General features: G+C 47.8%; 1 protein-coding gene across 3 annotated transcripts in view; it reads right to left on the bottom strand.

Annotated features, from left to right (window-relative positions):
• Window positions 1-3,924: 3,924 nt before the first annotated feature.
• The window catches only part of PAFAH2 (platelet activating factor acetylhydrolase 2), a 31,656-nt gene continuing 9,500 nt past the window's right edge, over window positions 3,925-26,080 (bottom strand). For all 3 annotated transcript variants that reach the window (XM_047726591.1, XM_047726594.1, XM_047726593.1), the window contains 7 exons: window positions 21,461-21,529; window positions 20,727-20,868; window positions 19,624-19,737; window positions 15,958-16,049; window positions 13,799-13,969; window positions 11,882-12,036; window positions 3,925-5,275 (listed from right to left, as the gene is read on the bottom strand). In XM_047726591.1, coding sequence (XP_047582547.1) covers window positions 5,181-5,275; window positions 11,882-12,036; window positions 13,799-13,969; window positions 15,958-16,049; window positions 19,624-19,737; window positions 20,727-20,868; window positions 21,461-21,529 — 838 coding nt within the window. In that variant the 3' untranslated portion in view covers window positions 3,925-5,180. The remainder of the gene's footprint in view (window positions 5,276-11,881; window positions 12,037-13,798; window positions 13,970-15,957; window positions 16,050-19,623; window positions 19,738-20,726; window positions 20,869-21,460; window positions 21,530-26,080) is intronic.

The raw sequence follows: 26,080 nt of genomic DNA, 5'->3' as shown, positions 1-26,080 counted from the left end.
GTGGCACGGGGTGGTTTCTTGTGACGGAAATACCCGAGAAACCAGAGAAGCTACAGTAAGAGCTGAGGCCAGGCCCACCGGGGTCCACTTAGGGAAGGGCAAGCGACACCTGACCGTATAGGCATGTCAGGAGGACCGAAGAACACAGCGTTGGTCACAGCTAGTGCTGATGAAGCCCTGAGAAGACTAAGGGCTTTACACACAGTACTTCACCTAATTGTTCCCACAGCTCGCAGAGGGAAGTACTACTAGAATTCTCACTTGGTAAACGAGGAAACCGAAGTTCACGAACAGCCTGAAGTCATAGGGCTTATACCAACCAAACACCTGAGCCACAGTCCTTGAAGAGGGGCACTCCCCCCGCAACCCATCTCTCGATAATGCTGGGGTGCCACTGAGTCTAAATACTCCTACAGAAAATTGCTGGAGTCTTGACTTTTTTTTAAAGGATTTTATTCTTTTTTTTTTTTTAAAGATTTTATTTATTTGACAGAGAGATCACAAGCAGGCAGAGAGGCAGGCAGAGAGAGAGGAGGAAGCAGAGCAGAGAGCCCGATGCGGGGCTCGATCCCAGGACCCTGAGATCACGACCTGAGCCGAAGGCAGCGGCTTAACCCACTGAGCCACCCAGGCGCCCCCTAAAGGATTTTATTCTTTTTTTTTTTTTTAAATTTTATTTATTTATTTGACAGAGAGAGATCACAAGTAGACGGAGAGGCAGGCAGAGAGAGAGAGAGGGGGAAGCAGGCTCCCTGCTGAGCAGAGAGCCCGATGCGGGCCTCGATCCCAGGACCCTGAGATCATGACCTGAGCCGAAGGCAGCGGCTTAACCCACTGAGCCACCCAGGCGCCCTAAAGGATTTTATTCTTAAGCAAGCTCTATGCCCAATGTGGGGCTCGAAATTACAGCCCCAAGATCAAGAGTTGCCTGTTCCATCCAGGGACTGAGCCAGCCAGGCACCTCACAGAGTTTGCTGTTTTTGATTCCATTCCTCATGAAATTACATTTTTCTTACCCTGACAGTTTAGAGACAGAGGAAGGTGCAAAACCGAGACTGTGTAACCAACAGTACGGCTCAGTGATTGGGAGCTTGGATTTTGATGCTGAAATGCCAGCTTTGCCAAACTCTTGCTGTGACCTCTTGATCAAGTCACTTCTCTAGGGCTCTAGTTCCTCATATGTAAAACGAGGCCAACTGCACCCGAGCTCAGGGGGTTCAGGTGAGAAGCAAGCGAGATGATACGTGTGAAGCCCAGAGCGGAATCCTTGACTCCAGGAAGGGCCCGGTAAACACAGGCTGTGGCGATCATCATCTCGGTCCCTTCGCCATGCGGCACTGGCTGGGGACACTGGGCATCTGCATGTGGTTGTGACAGGACAGGAAGTAATCTTCCTAATGAGCATGGGTCCTGAGTATAGAGTGCAGGCTCTCCTGTCCCTCTGTCACTCGGTAGGCCCAGGGACCCCAGAAGAAAAGGGGAGCAGATATACGACCCCCACAAGGCCCAGACACGCAGTTGAAGTCCACTGACGTTTCAAGAGCCCCATAGTCCTCCTGAGGATGGGCAAGGAGGCAGCCATGTCAGGACATACATAGGAAAGACACCTGGGGACTGTGTTGGGAGGCACAGCAAGAACCCGATGGGCCTCAGCGTGACAAGTCCGGGAAGGGGAAGGGATGAGGAATCTCATTCCAGTCTGTGTTGACTGACCTTCCCTCACGTGGCATCCCACGCACGGAAGCTTCACCATGTACCACTAGGAGGCTTCCCTAGGTACAGTCCCAGAATGGGATGGGGAACAAGATGCAGAAGAACCCAAGGGGCGCCTGGGTAGCTCAGTGGGTTACGCCGCTGTCTTCAGCTCAGGTCATGATCCCAGGGTCCTGGGATTGAGCCCTGCATCGGGCTCTCCCCTCAGCGGGGAGCCTGCTTCCCCCTCTCTCTCTGCCTACTTGTGATCTCTCTCTCTGTGTCAAATAAATAAATAAAATCTTTTAAAAATAATAATAAAAAAGAAACCCAAAACCTCTTCTTAGCTTTTGGAAAGGTAATTTACCAGAAGGTTATTTACCAGCAAATGATAAACAATATGCACGATTACCTTATTTATCTAAAGGCCCACTTAGCTGGTATCTTTCAATCCCCTGGAAGCGAACAAAAAACCAGGACAAAGGGGGGCGCCTGGGTGGCTCAGTGGGTTAAAGCCTCTGCCTTCAGCTCAGGTCATGATCCCAGGGTCCTGGGATTGAGCCACGCATCAGGATCTCTGCTCAGCAGGGAGCCTGCTTCTCCCTCTCTCTCTGCCTGCCTTTCTGCCTGCTTGTGATCTCTGTCAAATAAATAAATAAAAATCTTAAAAAAAAACAACAACAAACACAACCCAGGACAAAGGACCAAAGGCCTTGTGACATCCCTCCTGAGCAGTCGAAGGATTACAAAGTCCAGCCACTAAAGGCAGTGCATTTTAACTGCAGGAGAGTCTCTAACGCCCTCTCTGACAGCCACTGGGGCCGCAGAGGGTCGAAGCAAACAGCTCTCCACGTCTTTGCAGACCGGAGGGTACCGCTGCTTGGACCTCAGACCTGCCCACCGATAGGTCAGCTCTCCTGCGGGTGGTGTGGGGTACTAGGTATGGCCAGATGACTTGCTCTGGCTAATGAAATGTGAATGGAAACAGGGAGTGGGTGGCCCTTTTGGGCAGAAGGTTCAAGCACTAGTGGGCGCTCCATCACGGCATACCATCACGGCAGCTGGCAGCGAAAGCTTTCAGCCAGCCTGGGTCCCCAAGTGCGGATAAAGATGCCGCCAGGCAGAGCTTCCCCAACCAACAGAGATCAAGGACATGGGCAAGAAATACACCTGTTACCTTTGGGGACTGCTTGTTAACGACTACATAATCTAGTTTATCTTAACAGAAACATCCTAAAAAGTCAGAGGTCGGTTCACATTAAGAAAATGTGTGCATTATCTTTTCGGTAGATTGCCACTCAAAATATTCTATTTTGTGGCTTAAAGGATAATTTTCAATTATATAAAGATTCACCTACTCCAGTGTTGCCAGATAAGTGAGTCAATACCAGATCATGAACTGAATGGGGGAGGTTGGTCCAGTTTCTGAGTACCTTCTTAACGATACCTACATAGACATGGGACATACTTGCTGGGTCTCCTGGGCTAATGCTGCCAGCACTGGCCCCCAGCACCTGCAGGACCAGCCCCACGCACAAGAAGTGGCATCTACTGGTTCTCTGAGTGCGGACGGGCTCTGGTCCCTGTACGGGGGTTTGCAGGCTCTCTAAAATACTTGTATGCACTCTCCTAGAAGAAGTCCGTAATGTGTTGTTGAGTAAAACGGCAAGTCCCAAACTTCAAAATATACAGTCTTTTAAATCATATATGGAATATTTATAAAACTGATCTTCCAGTGGGCCAAAAAGCAAGTTTCAACAAATGTTGAAGGATGAAGACCATAGGGTTATTTTCTTTGACCACAACGCAATCAAGCCAGAAAACAAAAGCTGTAAGATAGTTAAAAAAAATCTCACATATTTGGAAAGTAGGAAACATACTTTTAAATAACCCATGGGTCACACATCCTTACGCTTAATCCGCTGAACAATTCATGGTGCAGATCCCCGTTTTAGAAAGTCGGGAACTGAGAATGGAAAGAGAACACAATTTGCTCAAATTTACACGGTGGTGGTAGAGTCGGAACTCAAAACCAGGATACACAATTCTAGAGCCCAGCGCTTTAATAAAGGATTTTCTCTTTATACTCTGTCTTGCCAGAATTCCTAAGATTCTCCCAAGTCTCAGTGGACCCGGTATTTCGTGTCTTAGAACAGCTGTTGAGATGGGAGACATGGTCCCTGCTTGCTTTGGTGGCACTGACCTTGGGTCTACTGTGTAGACCCTTTTTGCTCCTGCCTCATCTGGGGTCCCTACCTGGGCTGAGGTATGATGTCTGAAGGAGTGGAGAGGAGAGTTTGGATGATGTTCGCGGACAACCTTGAGTTAGATCTCCAGGAAGATTTCCTTTCCTTTTAAAGTTTTTTTCCCCACATGGGCATAAGTGGTAAGCGAACAAAGAAAGACAGAAGGAAAAGTTACTTCCAGATGGCTCGCCATCTTGCTCTAATGTAGATTAAATAAAGAAAATATTCCAATGTATCATTAGGCAAACATGAGTATTAATATCATTCATATTATAAATGGAACAGAATGGAAATTCAGTCTATATCTTGACATACATTTGAGGCTAGGGCCTCAGAGCCGGAAAACAGACAATTATAGCGCCCTGATTCCGGGCACGTTGGAGGCTCATGATACCTGAGGTAAGAGAAAAGACCAAAGTGTTCCTAGATATCTCCGGGGGGCAGGGGGGCTGAATTATAACCAACCAAACCGTCTCCCTCCTGTGGCAAGGGCCTGTTCAAACAGCCACTTAACGGTGTTAACCTACCTTCTCCATCTCCACCAACTTGTGTGGGTTCCTGTTAAGGTACATTTCTGGCAAACCTCCCTGATACCCAGAGCTTCTGTGATACCACTCTGGACCTCAGCTTCTCTCCCTATGCTGTGAGGACACTACTCCCACCCTCCTCTGTGGGCTCACAAGTCTGAGTCCTGACCATGTTTCATGGAACAAGAAAATAAATGGAGAATCTTGGTGGTGTTCCACGTCCTAGAAAGTTACCTAAAGTGCTCAGAACTTACCAAATGGCCCTGGGGAGGGAAAGGCTGAGAGGCAGGAAGAGGTAGTGCTAAGCTGGGCTAGAGGTCCTGAAGGTGGGAATTTCACTCCATCCTTTGGTTTCATTTATTCCACAGCAGAAGATACAATGGCCCAAGGGGAGAGAGTAGGCCCCTGGGTTAATACTGTTCAGCTTAAAGCTTGAAGCAACCTCCCACCCCCCAGCTCTACCCCACTGCTTGTTCCCCACACACACCATCAGGGTTCAGTTCCCAGAAAGTCAGTAAGTGATCCAAGTCCCAGCGTGAGTTTAAGATCAGCAAGTCCAAGATCAAAGTACCCAGTTATCCAATCAGCAGCGTAATTACATCCTCTTAATCTGTGAGGGTCACATCAGCCACTTCTTGATAGGAGGCTACATGTCCCTGGGCAGGCCCCAAATGGGAACTCAGCTCAGTGACCTTTCACAAACAGCCGGTTGCGCCTACAGGCTGGACAGATGGTGTGGGGCCCCTGGGGTGAGCGATGGTCCAATGCCTTCAATGAGGCTGTTCCACTGGTCATAGTCCTCTTGTAGGTCTGTGTGGGAAAAAAACAGGAAGGTTAGGGAAATCTTTGTAAGGTTAGTTCAAAGAGTAGCTACCGTGGATTTCAGGGGTCATCCTGGAGAAGAGCACCAGGGATATGGAAAGGACTGGTTATGGTGGGTGTGATGGTTGAGAGCACTATGGTAACTAGTATCCACTGAATGTTTCATCAGTGTGCTTCATAAATGACTTGCTTGACCTGGAACAACCCAGTAAGGGCAATAATAATAGCAGAAGGCAGCATTTACCGAAGGGTAATCCATCCTAGAAACGGTGCCAGACACGAACCGATTCATGTAATTTTCACAGTCTCCCTACACAGAAAGTCCTGTATTAGCTATTTTAGAGAGGAGGAAACTGAGGCTCAGAGAAGCTACCCGACTCACCCAAGGTCATTCCAATGGAGAAGTGGTAGAGACAGAATTCAAACCTGGGTCAAAGGCGTGAGAAAATGGAAAGCCCACGTCCAAGCTCAGGGAAGCCGTTGAGCAGGAAGGAAGGGATCTTTGCACGTCAGCCAGGGGACTTCCATGATGGGTGGGAGAGAACTGGATGGCAACATCGTGAGGCAGCCCATCACCGGATAGGATTCCAGAGAGGGCCCTGGGATCGCAGGCAGATGGGTCTACCATAGCAAGAACAGTCAAAAACGGACTAAGGCCTCAGGCGGAGGGAGCAGGGCACAGCTGAACAGGCAAATGGTGCTTTTGTTCCAAACAAACAAAAGCTGGGACAGAAGGCAGGGACCACTCTCCTTCATCTCTGGATCCCCAGTGCCCTGCCACAAACCTGGCAGGGAAGAGTTCCTCAACAAGTAAGTGTTACATATTCATCAATTCAGAAACTATCAAGCACACCCATGATGGGCCAATCTGTTCTTGGTGCTAAAAATACATCCACACAAAAACAGAAACCCTTATCCTCGTAGAGCTCATAATCTAATAGGCAGAGGTAACAATAAACACAATAAATTATATCGTGTGGGAAAAGGTGGTAAGTACTATGGGGAAAAAACAGAGCGGATAAGAGAAGCAGTGGTGGTGCCTGGGAGATGGGGATGAGGGGAGGAAGGGAAGGTACAGGGCCGTAATAAGGGGGATCAGCGGTGCCTGGGTGGCTCAGTTAGAAGAATGTATGACTCTTGATTTCAGGGTCATGAGTTCTAGCCCCACACTGGGTATAGAGATTACTTAAACAAAATAACTTAAGGGGCACCTGGGTGGCTCAGGGGGTTAAAGCCTCTGCCTTCGGCTCAGGTCATGGTCCCAGGCTTCTGGAATTGAGCCCCGCATCGGGCTCCCTGCTCGGTGGGGAGCCTGCTTCTTCCTCTCTCTCTCTCTGCCTGCCTCTCTGTCTACTTGTAATCTCTGTTTGTCAAACAAATAAATAAAATCTTTAAAATAAAATAAAATAACTTAAAAAAAATAATAAAAGGGTGGTCAGGGTGGGCCTCACTGGAGAGATCTGCACAAAGACCTAAAGGAGATGGGAAGAAGCCACGGGACCAAACAGAACAGTGTCGCAGACAGCGGGAACAGCAGTGCAAAGACCCCGAAGTGGGTGTGTGCCTGGAGCACCGGAGGCTTGCGCAGCAACACTGAAGGCGGCCTGGGGAGGAGCAGCAGGGAGGGGGGGTCAGGAGGGACCGTGGGCCACATCATACAGGGCCAGCAGGACACTGGACATTGGCTTTGACTCTCAAAGAAATGGGGAGCCATGGAGGATTCGGAAGAGGGGTGTGAGAGACTGGACTTAGTTTCTATCAGGTTCACTCTGGCCACTCGATTAAGAAAAGACCATGTGGGGAGGCAAGGGCAGGGAGAGACAACTTGGACAGGGTGACAGTCATGGGGGTGAGGGCATGTGACGAGGTTCCACATGTAGTCGAAAGGTAGAGCCAAGAGGATTTCTGAGGGATCGGAAAGGGGAGCAGAGACAAGAATGAAGATGTCAGCTTGAGTAACTCGGAATCGGGTTTTGTTGGGGATGTCTACTGGGTGGAGAAGCCCTGAGTGGTGGGTTATACAGATCTGATGCTCGAGAGATCGAACTGGAGACATAAAGTGGGGTGTTGTCAGCCTGAGACTTACCCACGAGAGTGGATAGATAACGTGAGGGGATACAGAGACAAGGTCCAAGCCCTGAGCCCCAGAAGCAGTAACGCAGACTGAGGAGGAGCAGACGTCCAGACAGGAGAACACCCACAGTGGGGTATTCTGGAAGCAAACATGGGGTTTCACGGAGGAGGGCATCACCAGCTCTCTCAGAAGCTGCTGAGCATGCAGCAGATGAGGAAGGAGAACTTGCCACCGGGCTGAGGGCTGTGACGGTCACTGGCCATGTTGACAAGAGCAGTTGTCACAGGGAACTGGGATGCAAATGCCTGACTAGAGTGGGTTTAGAGAGAATGTGGAGAGAAGAGCCAGAGAAAGTAAAGACGGACATTCTTTCAAGGAGTTTTGTTAGGAGGAACATGGAAATGGGGCGCTAACTGGAGGGGAAAGTGGGGTCAAGTAGGTATCTTTTAAGAGAAATTTCAGGGTGAGGGGCACCTGGGCGGCTCAGTTGGTTAAGCATCTGCCTTCGGCTCAGGTCATGAGCCCAAGCTCCTGGGATTGAGTCCTGCATCAGGCTCCCTGCTCAGCGGGGAGTCTGCTTCTCCCTCTCCTTCCTCTCCCCCTACTTGTGCTGCGTCTCTCTCTCCCTCTCTCCCTCTCTCTCCCAAATAAATAAATAATATCTTTAAAAATAAGAGAGAGAGAGAAATCTCAGGGTGAAATGAACCAGGTCAAGAGGGGCAGATTGACGTCTGCAGATAAAAGGAAAAACCTGTTGTCACAATCACCTTGAACCCACGGGGGAGAGAAGGGAACGTGGTGTGCGGGTAGTAGGGCTGGCCTTAGAGAACGGACTGGGAGCTAGTAGCCAGGCATGGAGCAGAGCACCACACAAAGGTGGGTGGATGAGGTGCTGGGATTTCGAGGAAGTATCGGCTACTTCCATTCTCTCAGTGAGCCGGGAGGCCAAGTTTATCAGCTCAGAGACAGGGGAGGGGAGGGTGTCAGAGGTCTGCAGAGAAAGGAGAAGGGAGAGTGGAAGAGTGGAGAGAGAAGCTGCCTACAACTCATAGGACAGAAGCACCGATCTTCTTAATAAAAGAGAAGGAACATCCCTGGGTCAGTGGCAGATGCGCTCCCAGAGGCATTTTTAGGAGCGGGGAGAGGTACAGCTCGCTGCAACCCATTTTGGTTTCCTGTGTGACATGCACCATGTGGCCACCAAAATGCTTTTCTCTCTTTGCAAAGCTAATTGCCCCAAACGGAGAGGCTTTGCCTTTTCAGACTCTGTCCCATCTCTTCTCGCCTAGTGACACCAGAGCCTCGGAGTGGGACCCTCAGCCTCTTAGACAGGCCCACCGCCCGTCATCCATGATGCAGCCGGACGGCCCACACACGTCTACTCATGACACTCCCTTGCCAATGGACTAAAATCCACACTCATTTCAGCAAATCCGTGGCTTTTACACCTGGCTTCTGCCCACTTCTCTGCCTTTAAGTTCTGCCAATTCACTCTCCTGGGCGCCAGACACACTAAACCCAGTTTCTCCAAACCAACCACACAAGCCTCTGTGCCTTCTGTTTACAAGACCTGGGCCCCTTCCCTGGTGAACCAGACTCATCTGTTAAGGTTAAAGACACGCATCACTTTGTCTGGGGATCCTCCTCTTCTGGCTGTCCTTTCCCTTCCATCAGTTTGGTGCCTGCTCTCTGTGTCTCCTCAAGACTGAGGCTACACCTTGGTCATTGGAGTCGCTGGCAGGACAGGGCATCAGCTAAGTATGTGGGCTTTGGAACAGGCAATTTAGGTGCATTTTGGCCTTGCCACTTCATAACCAGATAACTGCGGACAAATTACTTAAATTTCCAAAGCTACATTTCTTCATCTATAAAATGGCCTTAATGAAACGAGTACCTACCAGAGAGGGCCATCTTTGGGATTACATGTGATGGTGAATCTGAGTACTTAGTGAAGGCCTGGCATAAAGCAAGTTCTGGATAATCTCCCTATGGTCTAAGACTCTCCTTCCCAGCTCTTCTGTTGGTCTCCAGTAATGAGCATCTTAGCTCAACAGATACCACTTCTAAAGGCAGCCAGATCATGCCACTGTGGCCTCCCCTGCCAACTTTCACTCTTTAAAGCTAATGACATGATGCTAACAGTGACCAGGGAGAGTGGGCCGAGGACCATGTAGTCAGTCCCCACTGCAGTCTAGGGTCACGGATCCATTCCCTCTCCCATGCGGTGATAGGGCGCTGCTTTAAAGTATTAACCCTAAGGTCTCTAAACCCAGGGGGCATCATGGCTGACAGGAGCAAGATGAAATGAACATGTACGTAGATATGTAAATTCCGGTTAAGAGAATCAATACATTCATAACAGAACAAATATATTTTAAAAGCAAACTGAATCCGTGGGCACCTGGGTGGTTCAGTTGGTTAAGCATCTGCCTTCAGCTCAGGTCACGAATCCCAGGATCCTGGGATCGAGTCCCACACCGGGCTCCCTGCTCAGCAGCGAGTCTGCTTCTCCCTCTGCCCTTCACGGGGGGTTGGGAGAGGGGGGATGGGATTATGGACATTGGGGAGGGTATGTGCTATGGTGAGTGCTGTGAAGTGTGTAAACGTGGCGATTCACAGACCTGTACCCCTGGGGATAAAAATATATTATATGTTTATAAAAAATAAAATTAAAATAAATAAATAAATAAATACACCAAGGGGGAAAAAAAAAAAAAGAAAGCAAAGTGAATTCACACCAAATTTGTTAGGCACTCAGGCCATGCAACTAGACGTCTAGTGTCCAGAGCATAGAGGTGACCGTCCTGCTCTATGTACCACATCCAGCATGTCAGGTTCAAGTCAGGGCATCGCACATCAAAAGGCACCCTGACAAACAGTGCATCCAAAGAGGATAATAAATGGCGACATGGGGAACTGCATGGGGAACAGGTGGAAGTACCATGGACATCGAGCTTACCGAACAGAAAACGCAGAGAAGACACCACTGGGGACTTTGAGTACCTGAACAGCTGCCACGTGCAAAGGGTCTGCAGCTTCGATGGGTGGCCCTCGAGGGGATGACTAGGCCAAGCAGAGAGGAGTCAGAAAGGATCAGATCTCGGTCTTAGGCTAGAGTGAGGTGACCCTGGACACTCGGGGTGGCCTGGCTCCCTTCTGAAGGAAACTGCTCTGTGCACAACACCGCTGAGGGATCAGTCTGAGGCACACAGTGGTAGCTGCCTCCATTCTTTCTTTTTTTTTTTTTTTTTAAGATTTTATTTATTTGAGAGAGTGTGAAAGCAAGAGAGATCAGAGGGAGAGGGAGAAGCAGACTCACCGCTAAGCAGACAGCCCGATGCGGGGCTCCATCCCAAGAAGCTGAGATCATGACCTCAGCCGAAGGCAGATGCTTAACCGACTGAGCCACCCAGCCCCTCGCCTCCTCTATGCTGGCTGGATTAGAAAAGGACATTGGTCAAGAGAGCTCCAGGCCTCAGTGGGGCACTGGCCTACAACATACTGCTAAGTAAAGGTGAGCTGGGAGATCAAGCTGTCTCTCTTGGGAATCTGGACGAAGAAACCCAAGAAAATATGGCAGTGAGGACCGAGAGCCACAGAGGAAAAGGATGCCACGAAGTAGGGAGACCAAGCCGTGAGTGGTTTGAGCTGACCGAAGCTATGAGGAACATAGTTACCTATGAATAAGGAGATGCTATCAGCAAGAGAAAAACCAGAGTAGAAAAGAAGAAAATAGACCAGAGGTAAGAGAAACAGATGTTATTAGAAGAAGAGACAGAGAGACTGAGCCCACGAAAGAGACCAGAGAGAGCAGTCAGTCCTGCTAAGCTACCTCGGTTCCCCTAACTCTTCACTTCCCACGTGGCCAGGTATACTTTCAGGGGTACTCTCCTTTTTTTCTCAAGGTAAATGATGGAATCTCCAGTCCTCATAACCAAAAGGAGCCTAACTAGAATATCAGTCTGAAAATGGAGAGGCAGAGGGGGCTGACCCTCGTAGTGGTGCACCCTCCATGCTGCCTGACTGTGTGGTGGGACGAAGGGAGAGGAGACGTCCCCTGCACCAAAGACCTCTACAGGCCTTGCCACTTAGCTGGTCAGTGATGGATGACACTGGTCATAAGCTTTCCACGCTTTGTTTTGTTTAAAGTATGTCTACAAACTTAGCCCATGTGGCATCATAACCTCCTCTGCAGTACAGGTGAGGGGAGTGAGAATGAGTTAGGACACAGGTAATGGAAGAGAGAGAGAGAGAGGTGAAAGTGCCATTTACAGTGAGGAAACCGAGGCTCAGAAGTAAAATGACTAGGCTGAGGTCATTCGAAGAGTAAGAGACAAGAGTTAGGGTCTGCAAACTTACAGCTAAGCATTCTGTCTGCAACTCTATACAACTCTCTCCTTCACTCAGATTTTTCCTTTTGCCATATATCTGCCTGACCTGGGACATGTCAGGATAGGCCACTGGGTAAGGAAATCTAAGGGACCCCCAGGGCTGCCCACAAACCCCAGTTCTCTACTTACCTAGGTGCTTCTGCAGGAAGGCCAACATGGCCCTCACCATAACCTCCTGACCTTCATACGGGTCCAAGCTCCCACGAGTTTGCGTGGAGAAGAGTTTACCGATCCAGTTACCAGCCACAAAAGCAAAGTCGGTTTGACTCCGATGAACAGAACCACTAGAGGCAAAGAGAAATGAGTAACTGGTACAGGTCTGGAGGTGAGAGCACACGAATATTTGCTAAGCACCTACCATGGGCAAGGGGCTTTATCTGCACCACCTCTGAGTTTTCACCACAGTCTCGGAAGGGAAGCATTTTCCTTTGGACAGAATCAGAGGAAATGATCTGCCCAAGGTCACACAGCCAGGAAGGAAGAGAACTAGGACTTAAATGCAGGTGTGTCTGGCTTCAAAGCTGCCTCAACCCCCAGACCACGTCTAACAGTGCCGAGAAAGGCTGAGTTAAGTAGAGTAGGGCAGGTGCAGGGCGAGGCAGCGAGGAGGCAAGGCCTGCCGTACCTGCCATTCCACTGTCATTATAAACCACTGTGGCTTTTCCCTGGTGATGTTTGAATAGTCACAATACATATCGGCTCCTTCTTCATCAGAATAGTGCCACAAAGTAAACAGGAGAAGGAATCACCTGCCTTTATTGAAGTAATCAAAAAAGTAAGGGCAAACACCTATAAAAGAGGGCTTTTGGATTAGAATTTAAGTTCCTAGCTATCAAACGCATTTAATTCAAAAGTGAAATTCCCACTAGGTTCACTTTGGGCTATGACTCACAGCTAAGTATTTACTAGTCAATTCAATGAGGGAAGAAAATCTAAACGCTAAACTTTAGTTGACATCATGCAGAAAACCCGACTTGTTTTTTAAAATGTGTTGTTTAAGGCAGATGAAAAAGTGGAAAGAATAATATAATGGACACTTGGGTACCCAACACTCGGTTTAAGAATACAGTGTGATCGCCCTTGGGTTCTCCTTGCCAACTGCTCTCACCTCCTTTCCCTCCAGAGGTCACTATTATCCTCCATCTGACTGGCTGGGGAAATTGTCAAGCAGTCCCCTGCAGCCATGAGATCCGAAGGACAGGGGAGCACTGGCCCTAAGGAAGACAGCCTAGCCAAGAGAAGCATGGAAGAAGTACTGACTACGGGACTCCCAGCATTCCAGGGCTTTGGAGTCAGGATTTCAACTACCCGAGTGATTCCAGAAACCTGGGACATGTAGTTCGTTGTTGTTTTGCTGAACTAGGACCTGGGGCCCTTGAGGCATATGTGGTCAGGCTCTGTTAGGCTCGAGTGCAGGGCAGAAGCAAGTTGGGAGACTTGTCCATGGGCCCTTAGCCCTGCACCTGAATTCTGTGCCACTTCTGATCCATGGTACGGATCTGAAGGTCATTCAAAATTTTCTTTCTGTGATAAGTGGCTCCCAAGAGAAAACCACCTGATGATGCTAGTAATGGAAGTGAATGTGGTTTCTCTTGGGGAGAATATAGATGGTTTATGGACGATATCTGAATTGAGGTATTCAAAGTCTCCAAAAGTCTACCTTGTGAATGTCAAGGGTCTGTTGTATTTACACTCTTCAAAAGACTCAATAAAATTCCCAAAGAGGTTAGAGATCTCTAAAGTCCATCGACCCATACTTTCCCTCTCCAACTCACAATCCGACAATACTCTCCTTCCAGAAGCAACAGGTAAATCACATCATCGGGTCATATAAAGTAGTAAAGGAATTGCCGTAGGTAGAGCTAGATGAAGGAGGACAGACCGGAAATCCTAAAGTAATTAACACTTTGCATTTCAGGAAGTATTTAAGTATTGTGTTAATGGGTAGAACTTACAGATAATTTACAAGAAATTAAGAGAGCCATCACCAAGTAGCAAACAGAGAGGACACTGGGGATCCTGATCAAGACCCAGGGGCTTACTCACAGGACAGTTATGATCCTGGACTGTTCGTGCTGGGCACATATCTTCTTCATCAAGTTGACACTTTCCACTGTCTGGAATTTCTCAGCATTGATAAAGAACACAGGGCCTCGGGCTTTGGGGTAAAAGTCATGTTCCAGAGGAAACATCCAAGCGTCCAGAGCCACAGCACACCTGCGACAGGACCAGACATTTGGAACTGCTGTGCAGAAACCCAGGCAAGAATACTCAGGCCAGTGGGGGAGGGACAGGGTTCTTCCCTTCAGTGGGACGAAGGCTCAGAAAGCCAGGAAGGGGGTACCCCCAGATGCTTTAGTTGGGATCTTGGAGAGACGTCCCTTTTACCTGTCACCAAAGATGCTTTTAGGTTTTGTTGGTTTGTTTATATTTATTTTAGAATAGGCTCCATGCCCAACACAGGACTTGAATTCACAACTCTGAGGTCAAGAATTGGATGCTCTACTCAATGAGCCAGCTAGAGACCCCAGATCCTTCTAGATTTTAAAGTCCCTGACAGCAAGGATCAGACCTTTTCCCGGGTCTACTCTCAGGCAGCTGACCTGGGTTACTCAAAGGCCATTCATTCAACATTCATTGAGTACCTACTATGTGCTTAGCCCCATGCTGTGGATACAGAGACACATAACTCAGTTCTTGATCTTAAGGAGCAAGGGGAGACAGAACAGACAATGGAACAAAATAGAGCTTAGTGCCCTGACTGCATGAGGAGCTATGTGAGCCCACAGTGTGCACAGTACAGGAGGTCAGGAAAAGCCTCTGTGGTGCCACAGCTCAAAGACATGGCCAGTATGTCCAGCAATCTGTGTGCCCTGGGGAAAAACTAAGGCCCTAAGATTAGCTCCTCTCCCCCACCCAGAGTTCCTCCAGTCCTCTCCATCTCAATAAAGGACAATTATCTCCCCCACTCAAATTCTAAAACATCCTGACTCAATTTGCATCTCTCCATCCTGACACCTCCATCCGAATGCCAATCCATCATCTCTGACCTTGACTCTGAAATAGCCTTCCTCTAACTGGCCTCTTGGTTTTCAGTCTTGTCCTGCAATGATCTACTCTTCATACAGTAGCCAGAGGGATCTTTTTTTTTTAATTTTTAATTCTTTTTTTTTTTTTTTTAAAGTAGGCTCCACACCTAGTGTGGAACCCAACACAGGGCTTGAACTCAGGACCCTGAGTCAAGACTTGGGCTGAGATCAAGTTGGACACTTAATCCACTGATTTTTCCTGGAACTATCAGCACTGTATTCTTTTTTTTTTTTTTTAAGATTTTATTTATTTATTTGAGAGAGAGACAGTGAGAGAGAGCATGAGCGAGGAGAAGGTCAGAGGGAGAAGCAGACTCCCCATGGAGCTGAGAGCCCAATGCGGGACTCGATCCCGGAACTCCGGGATCATGACCCGAGCCGAAGGCAGTCGTCCAACCAACTGAGCCACCCAGGCGTCCCAGCACTGTATTCTTAATACTTTAACACGTAAGTAAGACTTTTCTCAGGGCGCCTGCCTGGCTCAGTTGGAAGAATATGCAACTCTTGATCTCGGGGTTGTGAGTTTGAGCCCCACGCTGGGTGTAGTGATTAGTTAAATGAATAAATAAAAACTTAAAATATTTTTCTCTGCTTAAAACCCTTAATGGTTTCCCATCGTACTTGGAATAAAATTGAACTCTCTTCACTCTGGCCAAAAGGCCGTGTGATCTAGCCTGTTTATCTCTCTGATCATTATCTTGAACCACTTCCCCCTCACTCACTGTGCCATTCCTACACTGACACCGCAAGCTTCCTTCTACCTCAGGGCCTTTGCATGACCTGTTCCCTCTGCCTAGAATGATCCTTCCCTAGACCTTCACACGGTTGGCTTCTGAAGTCTTGGCTTACGTCACTTTCCGAAGGAAGCCTCAAATTACTCTGGCCTATCAGCCTCGTTTATTTTCTTCACTGCACCTGAATGCTGGGGATTTGGCTGTTAGCTTGTTTACTTGTCCGTCTCCTCCCACAATAACATAATTCCATGAAATCAGAGACCTTATTTTCTTGTTTGCCACCTCCCAAACCAAGGCCTAGCACATAACACTCTTGTGACAAATACTTGCTGAATGACAGAACAGTGCGCAGAGCTCACAGCAGCGTCGCTAGGACACTCACCGAAACTGGGTCTCCTTGGCCAAAGCCAAGACAGCTGTGGCCCCGCCAAATGAATGTCCCATCACAGCCACGCGGCTCATGTTGATGCTGCCCTGAGGAAAGCAGAGAACTGAACCAAATCAGAAATGTGGGGCTGCTTTTCCAGGAATTCTTCAGAGACAGGAAGCAGAGAGTGAGACAATGAGGCAGAAGCACTGTACAGCAGGTGAGGTCCCACCTGTAGGGCAGGAACCTCGTGCCCAACGGAGAGCGGCCAGTCAGCCAATCCCCAGACCAGACAACTTCCTGCAGTCAGGAATTCTGAAAATTATGCTCTTCATCTTTGTTGTTTTTTTTTTTTAAAGATTTTATTTATTTATTTAACAGAGATCACAAGTAGGCAGAGAGGCAGGCAGAGAGAGAGGGGGAAGCAGGCTCCCTGCTGAGCAGAGAGCCTGATGTGGGGCTCGATCCCAGGACCCTGGGATCATGACCTGAGCCGAAGGCAGAGGCTTTAACCCACTGAGCCACCCAGGAGCCCCTCATCTTCATTTTTGTAAGCATACCACCTGTGACGCCTGGACCAGGAAGACAGCTAAATATATGTGAAGAAATGACTGGGCCTAAATGATGGATTCCACACAGATCCATCCGTGCGAGCACGTTAGGAACGAGACCCGTCTCCAACCCCTAGATCCCTGCCTTACAGCCAGACCAAAGGGTGACACAGGAGCCAAGTAGGGGACAGAACGGAAAGCTACTGCTTCTTCCATGTCGCTCTGAAGGCAAGGGCTGCTTGTGTAGAAACAAAGCCAGCTTCTACTTCCTCTGGGTATCTGTCCTGACTTTGATCGGGCAGAATGAGTCGGCTTGCTCTTCCTGCTCTGCAAATATCTATTTCAAGTTGTCCCCAGAAGCCTCTAGGGCACGGTTATGTAAGAAGCCACTGCAGCTGCCTGCCGAGGGGTTCGGGAAATCTCTCTAGCCTTTGTGGTCGAGGCTCTGCCCTGAACCCGTGCTCTCCTCTGCTCTCCCCAGTTTCCACCCTGAGGCTCTGTACTTAAATTCTCTCCCTTTGCTTAGTACCTTCAGACCAACAACTTGGTTGATGGCCACTTCTGCTTTTTTTCATAGGTTAATATATTTATATATACAGAAAATCAGGAGCATATAAATAAGTCACCCACATACCACATTCCCTTTCCACATAGTGGCCCAACACGTATCCCCAAATGGGTCAGTTTCTTCAGTGTCTTTGGAGAGCTAATGGAGAGCTAATGGAGAACTAATGCACACACAGGTAAATGCGAATCTCTACGTCCCCACTCTTTACACAAAACTTACCTTTGTGCATAATAATATTAGTTACAGAAAGACCTTCCTTATCCTTTTTTTATAACTACATCTGGTTTCCCCATGGCGTAGACGGCTGGCTGATCACCAAATCTGTTTCTCTTCTTTCTGAACATACAGCTGGACTCTGTTTCCCAGCAGCTGGACATGGCCTTGGGACTGAGTTCCAGCCAACAGGAGGAGCATGAAAGCGGTATCTCCACTTCCAGGCCTGGCCCATAAAAAAGTGTTTTGTACAAACCTCCATGCCCTTCCCCGCTCCTGGCTTAATGCACACAGTGGCCTTGTGTCTCACAAGTGGAAGAGGGTAGAGCTATAAGCTAAAAGGAACCTGGATCCCTAAGTCACCCCTTGCAAGAGGAGCACCTGTTTGCAACTTTGCGTGGGAGAGAAGTAAGTTTGTATTGCATTAAGCTACTGAGATCTGGGACTTGGGAGTTACAGCAATTAGCATTACCAAAACTAATATCCATTATCCCATAATCTTTTCTACTACTTCCCTTACTGGAGAACACTTAGGATATGAGCAGTCTTTTGCCATGACCAACAGCAGTGGAATGAATAACCTTGTACATATTATCAAGCTGCACGTGCAGATATCTACAGAATCCATTCCTAGAACTGGACATCGCTAGGTCAAAGAATATGCCCGTTTGTACTGCTGATAGCTATTGCCAAACTGCTCTGCGTGGGGCAATCTGTACTCTCACGGGCAACCCAACACAGTATCTACTTCTCCAGAGCTTTGCCAACAAGAGTAAGTAATCAATTTTTAGAACTTACTCTGCTAGGTGAAAATGTTCTTAGCTGTTTTTATGCCGTCTTTCTCCGAATGATAATCCAACTCAACTCCAGCCTGCCCAAGGCCTGTCGCAGGCTCACAGGCACGCAACCCTGCACTTCAGTGACCGGAACCCTGTCTGTCTGCTAGGGGCCAGCAGCACACAGCGATCTGCTGGAGAAGTGCTTCAGATGTCGGCTCCCAGCTGCCCTCCAGGCAGATACCGTGCCCTGGATGGCCTTGACTCGACCAGAGCCTTTAAAAGGCATTTGCTAGTAAGTCTGTGGGGCACACAGCACAGGCTTTGGGATCAAAAGGCCCCAGTTTGAAGTCTGACTCTACCACTTACTTGACTGTGTAACCTTGGGTGGATTCTTAGCGTCTTTGATCCTTGGTTTCTTTTTATGTAAAGAGCTAATAATGCTTGCTGCGTAAGTTTCTGTAAGGGGCTCTTATCATTTTAAGTACTCACACAACAGTAGTTGTTAATTTATATATATGTATGTATGTATGTATGTACATACACAAACACACACACACACACCCCATTCTCATTTGTGCAATGGCATACTACATGGCTATCAAAAAATCATGCCATAGAAAAATATTAACCGGCATAGGAAGACATTCAGACTAGTATGCTAAGTGAAAAAAAGGGCCACAAAACAGCACGTATTAAATAATAACATTATTGTTTTTAAAAACATTAACATATGTGTTACGCGTTTTGAAGGAACTGGAAAGACAAACGTCAACATGGAAAAAGAAAAGCTTTTTTTCTTTATGCTTTTGTGTGATTTCTTGGTTCTCTAAATAGAGCCTGAGCTACTTTTGAACTCAGGTGGGAAAGATGGGGGTGGTTGCTCGGAATGTATCTGCATAGGAACCAGATTCCATAGCTGGGGCAGTTTCTATCCTCCTGGAAGGATTTTTGGGATTCCCTCAAAGGAAAGAATTAGAAAAGAACACAGGTTGTTTGTTGCTCAACAGCCCTTCCTTTGGGGAACGAGACATCTTTCCCTTATCCACGTGGCCCCGTAGGGATGCCAGTCCTGGCGCTCAGGTTCCCCTGACCCAGAAGTGGGTGTATAACGTAGGCAGGCCAATCAGAACACCCTGTCCCTCTGGTACAGTGACTGGTCCGGAAGGGACATGTAACCCAAGCAGGGCCACAGCCTTCTCAGAACAGTGGAAGCCATGAGAATCTCTTTTCCTTTTAAATTTGAAGCTGCATTGAAATATAGGCTTGGGCTGCCAGCAACCAGGGTTCCTGCCTAATGGAGAGAGTCCGGTGAGAATGAAGCCCACACGTGGAGTGGAAGGGAGCCAGGAGAAGAAGAGACAGTGCCAGAGCCTGGATGACAATGTCTGAGACCCTGGATCTCGCTACGCTGGCCTAAAGCCAGTCTGCGTTTGGTCTTCTTCACTTATCGGAGCCAACAAATTCTCTTCTGGTTTAAGCCAATGATTTAGGTTTTTGTTATGTGTAACAGAACAGACCCCAAGGTCCTGATGAACACATGTGCTCCAGGTGACACCAATTGCTGCCATACCTTCAAGGTCATCAGATCCAGCCCGTCGGGCAAGATATTGAGGACGATCTGCCCAGCAGTGACCTCTTGCAGGATCCTCAACACCTGGGTACACTCGTTCACCCTCTGATGCACCTGCAACACAGAGTCGTGGGGGGGCGGGAAGAGAACACGGCACAACCGTTCGGCAAGAAACTCACTCTCTGAAAGAGCCGAGGGAGGGTGTGGGGAGAGTGTGCCCACCTAGTGCTCAGCAAGCACCGTGGGCTCCACGGCCTGAGAAGGGCTCAGCAACCTCCCAGCAGCTCACGCAAGCGCCACCTAATAGTCCACTGGCGTCAACACGGCCCTTCACACTCTGCCCCCCTCCCCATGGGGCGTCAGGAGGACCCAATAAGACAACACATAGAAAAGCACCCTGAACACAAAAGAAATGAGTGTTTTTTTGAATCAATCCAGTACTGGATTCTATTTGCCTATTTATAGCACACATCTATTGTTTTCGTCTGCCTAGCGCTTACCTGCCCCCAATTCAGCCACTACCCCTGACTTTTGAGGACTGTGACCCCCTCAAATCTGTTGACCTATTTCTGATGAAAATTTCCCATTTGGGTACTTCTCCTGGGCCCAGGAGCCTCCCTCCAGGATTTTTCATTCTGCAGCCTGAGGCAGGTGTGATGACTGGGGGATGACCCTCCAAGGAGCCCTATTCTCTCTGGTGGTGAGGCCAGGTATATGCAAACTCAGTCTGTCCAGAGCTGTGGTTTTAACCTCGTGGTTCTAAGCCAGTCTGCAGATAAGACCAACCAGCAGAGGAGACAGAGAAGGAAAAAACATCCTGATGGTATCGGTCGGGCTCCAGTGGTCCCGCCCCTTACATGCAGCCTGTATAAGCCAGTCAATTCTCTGGTTTGCCTACCAAGATTAAATTAAGTTTCTGTCACCTGCAATTGTGAAGAGTCTTGATTACTACCCCCTTTCTCTGCGATGGCAAGCTCAGACTCACTCTGAGTGAGATTTTAGGACAGAAGGTCAAAGTCTTCTTAGTTCAGTCTTCTTAGGGACTGTTAGTGTCAAGAGGACAGGCTTATTAACTCTCCTACCCCAACACAAGCACAGCCTACCTGGCAATTCCGGACATGGAACTCCTTCTCCCCTTCCTCAATCTGACAGTAAGGGATCCATTCTTCCTCCAGTGGCTCGGGAGTTTGCTGGTTCTCCCCCGGGGCCTGCTTGCAGAAACAGGTGGTCGCGGCGGACCCATCCCTGAAATACACGTGCCACTGGAGAAACTAGAGGATGCCCTTGAGCTTACTTTTCCCCTTTGCCAAATCCTCCATTTCCGCCAAGACACTCTAGGTCATCTTTTGGCTAGCAGGAAGAAAGATCTGGGGCCATACACAGGAGAGTAGAAAAAAACACTGATTTTGGGGCGCCTGGGTGGCTCAGTGGGTTGAGCCGCTGCCTTCAGCTCAGGTCATGATCCCAAGTCCTGGGTTCAAGCCCCGCATCGGGCTTTCCGCTCAGCAGGGAGCCTGCTTCCTCCTCTCTCTCTGCCTGCCTCTCTGCCTGCTTGTGATTTCTCTCTGTCAAATAAATAAATAAAATCTTAAAAAAAAAAAAAAAGAAAAAAACACTGATTTTAAAGACTGACTTGGACTTGGGCCCCAACTCAGCTGTGTCCCTTCCAGCAAGTGAACCTCTGAACTTTGGTTTCCTTGTCTTGAAAATGAGTAGAATACCTGCCTTGCATGGTCATTGTGAAGATTAGAAATAATATATGGGTAAGGGACTAGCCTCTATCCCAGCCCACTGGTGGCAGCCGATCCAAGAGTTCATTATGTCCTTCACCCCTCACCTGTGCTCTGGGACAGCAACCACAAAGCCGTGGGAGGCGAGCTCCATGCAGAAGGCTGAATACAGCGTCCTAGAGATGCGAGAGAGGAGAGGAGCACTCAGAAGAATGGCCCCCTGCAGCCCCCATTCCAACCATGCTCTGCTGGTGACCATCTCAAAAGACTGAAGAGAGGAAGTTTCACCTGCAGCAGCCCTCCCTCCTCAAGGTGCTTTCTCTGGTTAGCAGAGCACTCGTCTCCCCAGGGCTCCAAGAACCATGTGTAAATCCATCCATGGTGTTTTCAAGCCCATATGGACCCTGACTCCTCTCCTCCACCCACCCCCAATATAGTCTGGCTACTCCAACAATTGCATTTTTATTGTCTACATATTCTTGTAGGTCTCCCAAATTAGCCGGTCAGATCCCCGGAGACAGGCACTCTGGCCCTTTCTGTAATATGCAAATATGCACCTATAATTTAGCACGTCAATCTGTCCAGCTTCCAACTTCCTAGAAAAAAAGGAATATGGCAGACACTGTCAACTGCCTAAACACTTATTTTTCTGTCCTCCTTAGTAGCAGAATCTGATTATCAGCTGAAGATACAGCCATCAGTACGACATCTGCAGCCTCCCTTGTAGCCAGGTTTATTTATGTGATTAAGTTCCAGCCCAGCAACAGAAATATAATGCTGCCCTCGTAAGTAATTAAAATTCTCTAGTAGATATATTTTTTAAAGTTAAAAAAGTGGAATTAATTTAAATAATATATTTTATTTAATTTAACAGAGCCAAAACATTATCATTTTAACATATAATCAAAATGTCTGAATTAGGGGTGCCTGGCTGGCTCAGTCGGTAGAGCATCTGATTCTTGATCTCAGGGTCATGAGTTTGAGACCAACGTTGGGTATAGAGATTACTTTAAAAAAGAAATGTGGAATTAATGAAATATTTTATTAAGCTCTTTTATCCCATATGAAGTCTTTGAAATCCAGTATCTTATAATTCAGTACATCTCAGTTTACACCAGCCATATTTGCTACGTTCAACACCCACATGTCGCTAGAAGCTACTAAAATGAACAGAGCAGTTCTAGTCATTGGGATGTAACCGATGCTGCTGGATAGAACTTTCAAGAAAAAAAAAAAGGTCTCAGGAGAGTTCTCCCTTCCTATTGCCTGGAATGTAGATGAATGGCAGGAGCTACAGCAGCACCCTGACGTCATTAGACAGCCTTAGAAATGGAAGCCACATGGGGCAGAGCATGATAAAAGAAGTCTGGTTCTCCGGTAACTCTGTGGAAGTACCATATCATCTCTGTCTACCACTAGCTTTCTTTGAGCTGAGCAAGAAACACATTTCCTATTGCTTAGGCCACTACTGTTGGTGGTTTTTCTATTATTACAATTTGCCTGGATCTTAACTGATTCAGAAAAGTCAGGAAGCACAGACATTACATTTCCTTTCACCTTCTCTCACTTTTCCAAGGGAGGCAGACCCAGAGAGATCTCTGATCCCTTCCCAGTTCAGACTGTGTAACCTTCAGCAAGCCCGCCCTTCAGAGCCTGTTTGGTCATCTGTAAGATACACACCCCCACCGCCTACCTCACAGGACTGTGTGGAAACCAAAGGAACAATAGCACATTGCAAGCAGGGAACGTTTAAATGCACATACTGCTCCCTGGGGTGGGAACACATAGGTTTGGAAGGATTTCAGATCCTGAATTAACCACTTGTGCAACGGGAGGAAACCAGGTCCCTCTCCCTCCCTGCCCTTTGGCTTGGAGTTTCATTCTGACGAATGAAGAATACTTATAACTGGGTCACCCAGGTCGATTGACGTGCGAAGTCTCAATACAGATTCTTAAAAGACCACTCTCCAAAGTCATGTGCTCACCTGCTCTCTGTATAAATACCTGTGAGCTTAGGAGAGAATGTTTCTGACTTCTTTTTCCTGCTAGACTACAGTCCTTCTGACGGAAGGGACTCTATCTTACTCACTAATGAGTAAACAACCCCAGCACAGGCCCAGCAAATGGCAGGTACTAAATTTACTGAATAAGAAAGCGACACTGAAAACCATCCACTTGCCTTACGGCCTCATCTCTGCATTTACTCTCCTGCCACGGGCTACAGTTACGAGAGACCATGTTCGGGCTCCCCAAGCGGATGCAATTCCTTGACTTATCTCCAGAGGACTCACCTTCTTCTTATGCCGTGTACTTGCTAAATGAATGAAAGCCTAGCAAAACATAGCCCTTGCACTCACTTAATAAATATTCATTGGGAAACTATTACTTTCCAGGTATTGTCCTAGGTACCGGGAGAGAGAGAAGACAGATATGGTTCCTGCCTTCATGGAGCTTACAATCTAGTAGGAAAGACAGACCTTAAAGAATAATCACGTGTAATTCATTCACTACAATTGTGTTAAGTACTGGAAAGTACAGGTTATCTTATGAAAGCACATTATGCAGACACCTGGGTGGCTCAGTGGGTTAAGCCTCTGCCTTCGGCTCAGGTCATGATCTCAGGGTCCTGGGATCGAGCCCCCCATCCAGCTCTCTGCTCGGCAGGGAGCCTGCTTCCCCACCCTCCCTCTGCCTACTTGTGATCCCTCTCCGTCAAATAAATAAATAAAATCTTTAAAAAAAATTTTTTTTAAATTTATTTATTTGACAGATTACAAGTAGGCAGAGAGGCAGGCAGAGAGAGACAGGAGGAGGAGGCAGACTCCCTGCTGAGCAGAGAGCCCGATGCGGGACTCGATCCCAGGACCCTGAGATCATGACCTGAGCCGAAGGCAGAGGCTTTAACCACTGAGCCACCCAGGCGCCCTCTTTTTAAAAATTTTAAAAAATAATAAAAATAAAAAGAAAGCACATTATGGGAAAACTTTAACTAATATAATACAGGGGTCAGGATGGGTGTCCCTAAGAAAGCCACATCCAAACTAAGACCTTGAGGGAGATCTGGAATTAGCCAGGCAAAGATGAAGGGGTGGGGAGCACGGGAGGAAGAGAGGGGCAGAACAGCAAATATTCCAGGCAAAGGGAACAGCCACAAAGCACAGAACAGATAAAAATCTGAAGCAGAAAATACCGTAGTGCCTTTATGTAAGTAAAAGAAGGTCAGTGTGTCTAGAGAGCTGGAGTGGGGCAAGTAGTAAGAAACAAGGCTGGAAACTATCTGGGACATAAATTCAGGTAAGACCCTGAGAGGAGTTGAAATTAAGTTCAAAGGGCTACTGTAGAGACAAAGTAGGGAAGCGATATCCATTCATTTATTCAACAACTATTTACTGAGCACCTACTATCTGCCAAGCACTGCTCTAGGTATTGCAATTAAAGGTCATATTTGCTTTTAAAACAGATCTCCCTAGGGTAGCGCCTGAGTGGCTCAGTGGGTTAAAGCCTCTGCCTTAGGCTCAGGTCACAATCCCAGAGTCCTGGGATCGAGCCCCACATTGGGCTCTCTGCTTAGCAGGGAGCCTGCTTCCTCCTCTCTCTCTGCCTGCTTCTCTGCCTACTTGTCAAATAAATAAATAAAATCTTTAAAAAAAAAAAAACCAAAAAACAAAAAACAGATCTCTCTCAGAGCGCCTGGATGGCCCAGCTGGTTGAGCTCAGGTATTGATTTCAGGGTCCTGGGAACAAGCCCCACGTCGGGGTCCACATTCAGCAGGGAGCCTGCTTGAGATTCTCTTGCTCCCTCTCCCTCTGCCCCTCCCCTGCTCATGCTCAGTCTCCCTCTCCTTCACATAAATGGATAAATCTTTAAAAAACAAAACAAGGGACCCCCCGGGTGGCTTAGTTGTTAAAGTGCTTGCCTTCGGCTCAGGTTATGATCCCATGGCCCTGGGATCGAGCACTGCATCAGGGTCACTGCTCAGTGGGGAGCCTGCTTCTCCCTCTCCCTGCTCCCCTGCTTGTGTTCCCTCTCTTACTGTCTCTCTCTCTCTGTCAAATAAATACATAAAATCTTTTTTAAAAATTAAAAAATAAAATAAAAATAAAAAACAAAACAAATAGATCTCCCTGGCTACAGTGTGGACAATGGTTTGGGGAGTGGGAAGGCAAAAACAGACACATTTACAACGTGTGACACTCTAGGATATAAACTAGACTTACATGTTGATAATAAACATAGAGACAGAATAGTAACAAAGTTAAACAGCAACATATGAATTATGGTTATTAAGCTACTTAACACAGGGGCACCTGGGTGGCTCAGTGGGTTAGGCCTCTGCCTTCGGCAAGGGTCGTGGTCTCAGGGTCCTGGGATCAAGCCCCACATCGGGCTCTCTGCTCAGCAGGGAGCCCGCTTCCCCCCCCTCTTTCTGCCAGCCTCTCTGCCTACTTGTGATCCCTGTCAAATAAATAAATAATCTTTAAAAAAAAAAAAAAGCTACATAACACAGCAAGGTGGGAAAATCAGTCTCCACAGGAAGACCTCTGAATGGATACTGCCTTACAAACATCAGGCAGAGTTTCCCGAAGTCTGGTAAAAGAGACCTTACAGTTCCCCAGCCTGTGTCCTCCACGCAGAGAGCAAGCACTGTGTGTACACGCTTGCTAGGTGCCGGCGTAACTGAACCCTCACACACCACGCAGAGGATATCTAGGCCCCAAGAATTCTA

The sequence above is a fragment of the Lutra lutra genome, chromosome 4, assembly GCF_902655055.1.
Source record: "Lutra lutra chromosome 4, mLutLut1.2, whole genome shotgun sequence".
Lineage (NCBI taxonomy): Eukaryota > Metazoa > Chordata > Mammalia > Carnivora > Mustelidae > Lutra > Lutra lutra.
Note: the sequence above shows the minus strand (reverse complement) of the source record. Positions and strands in the feature narration are given on the sequence as shown.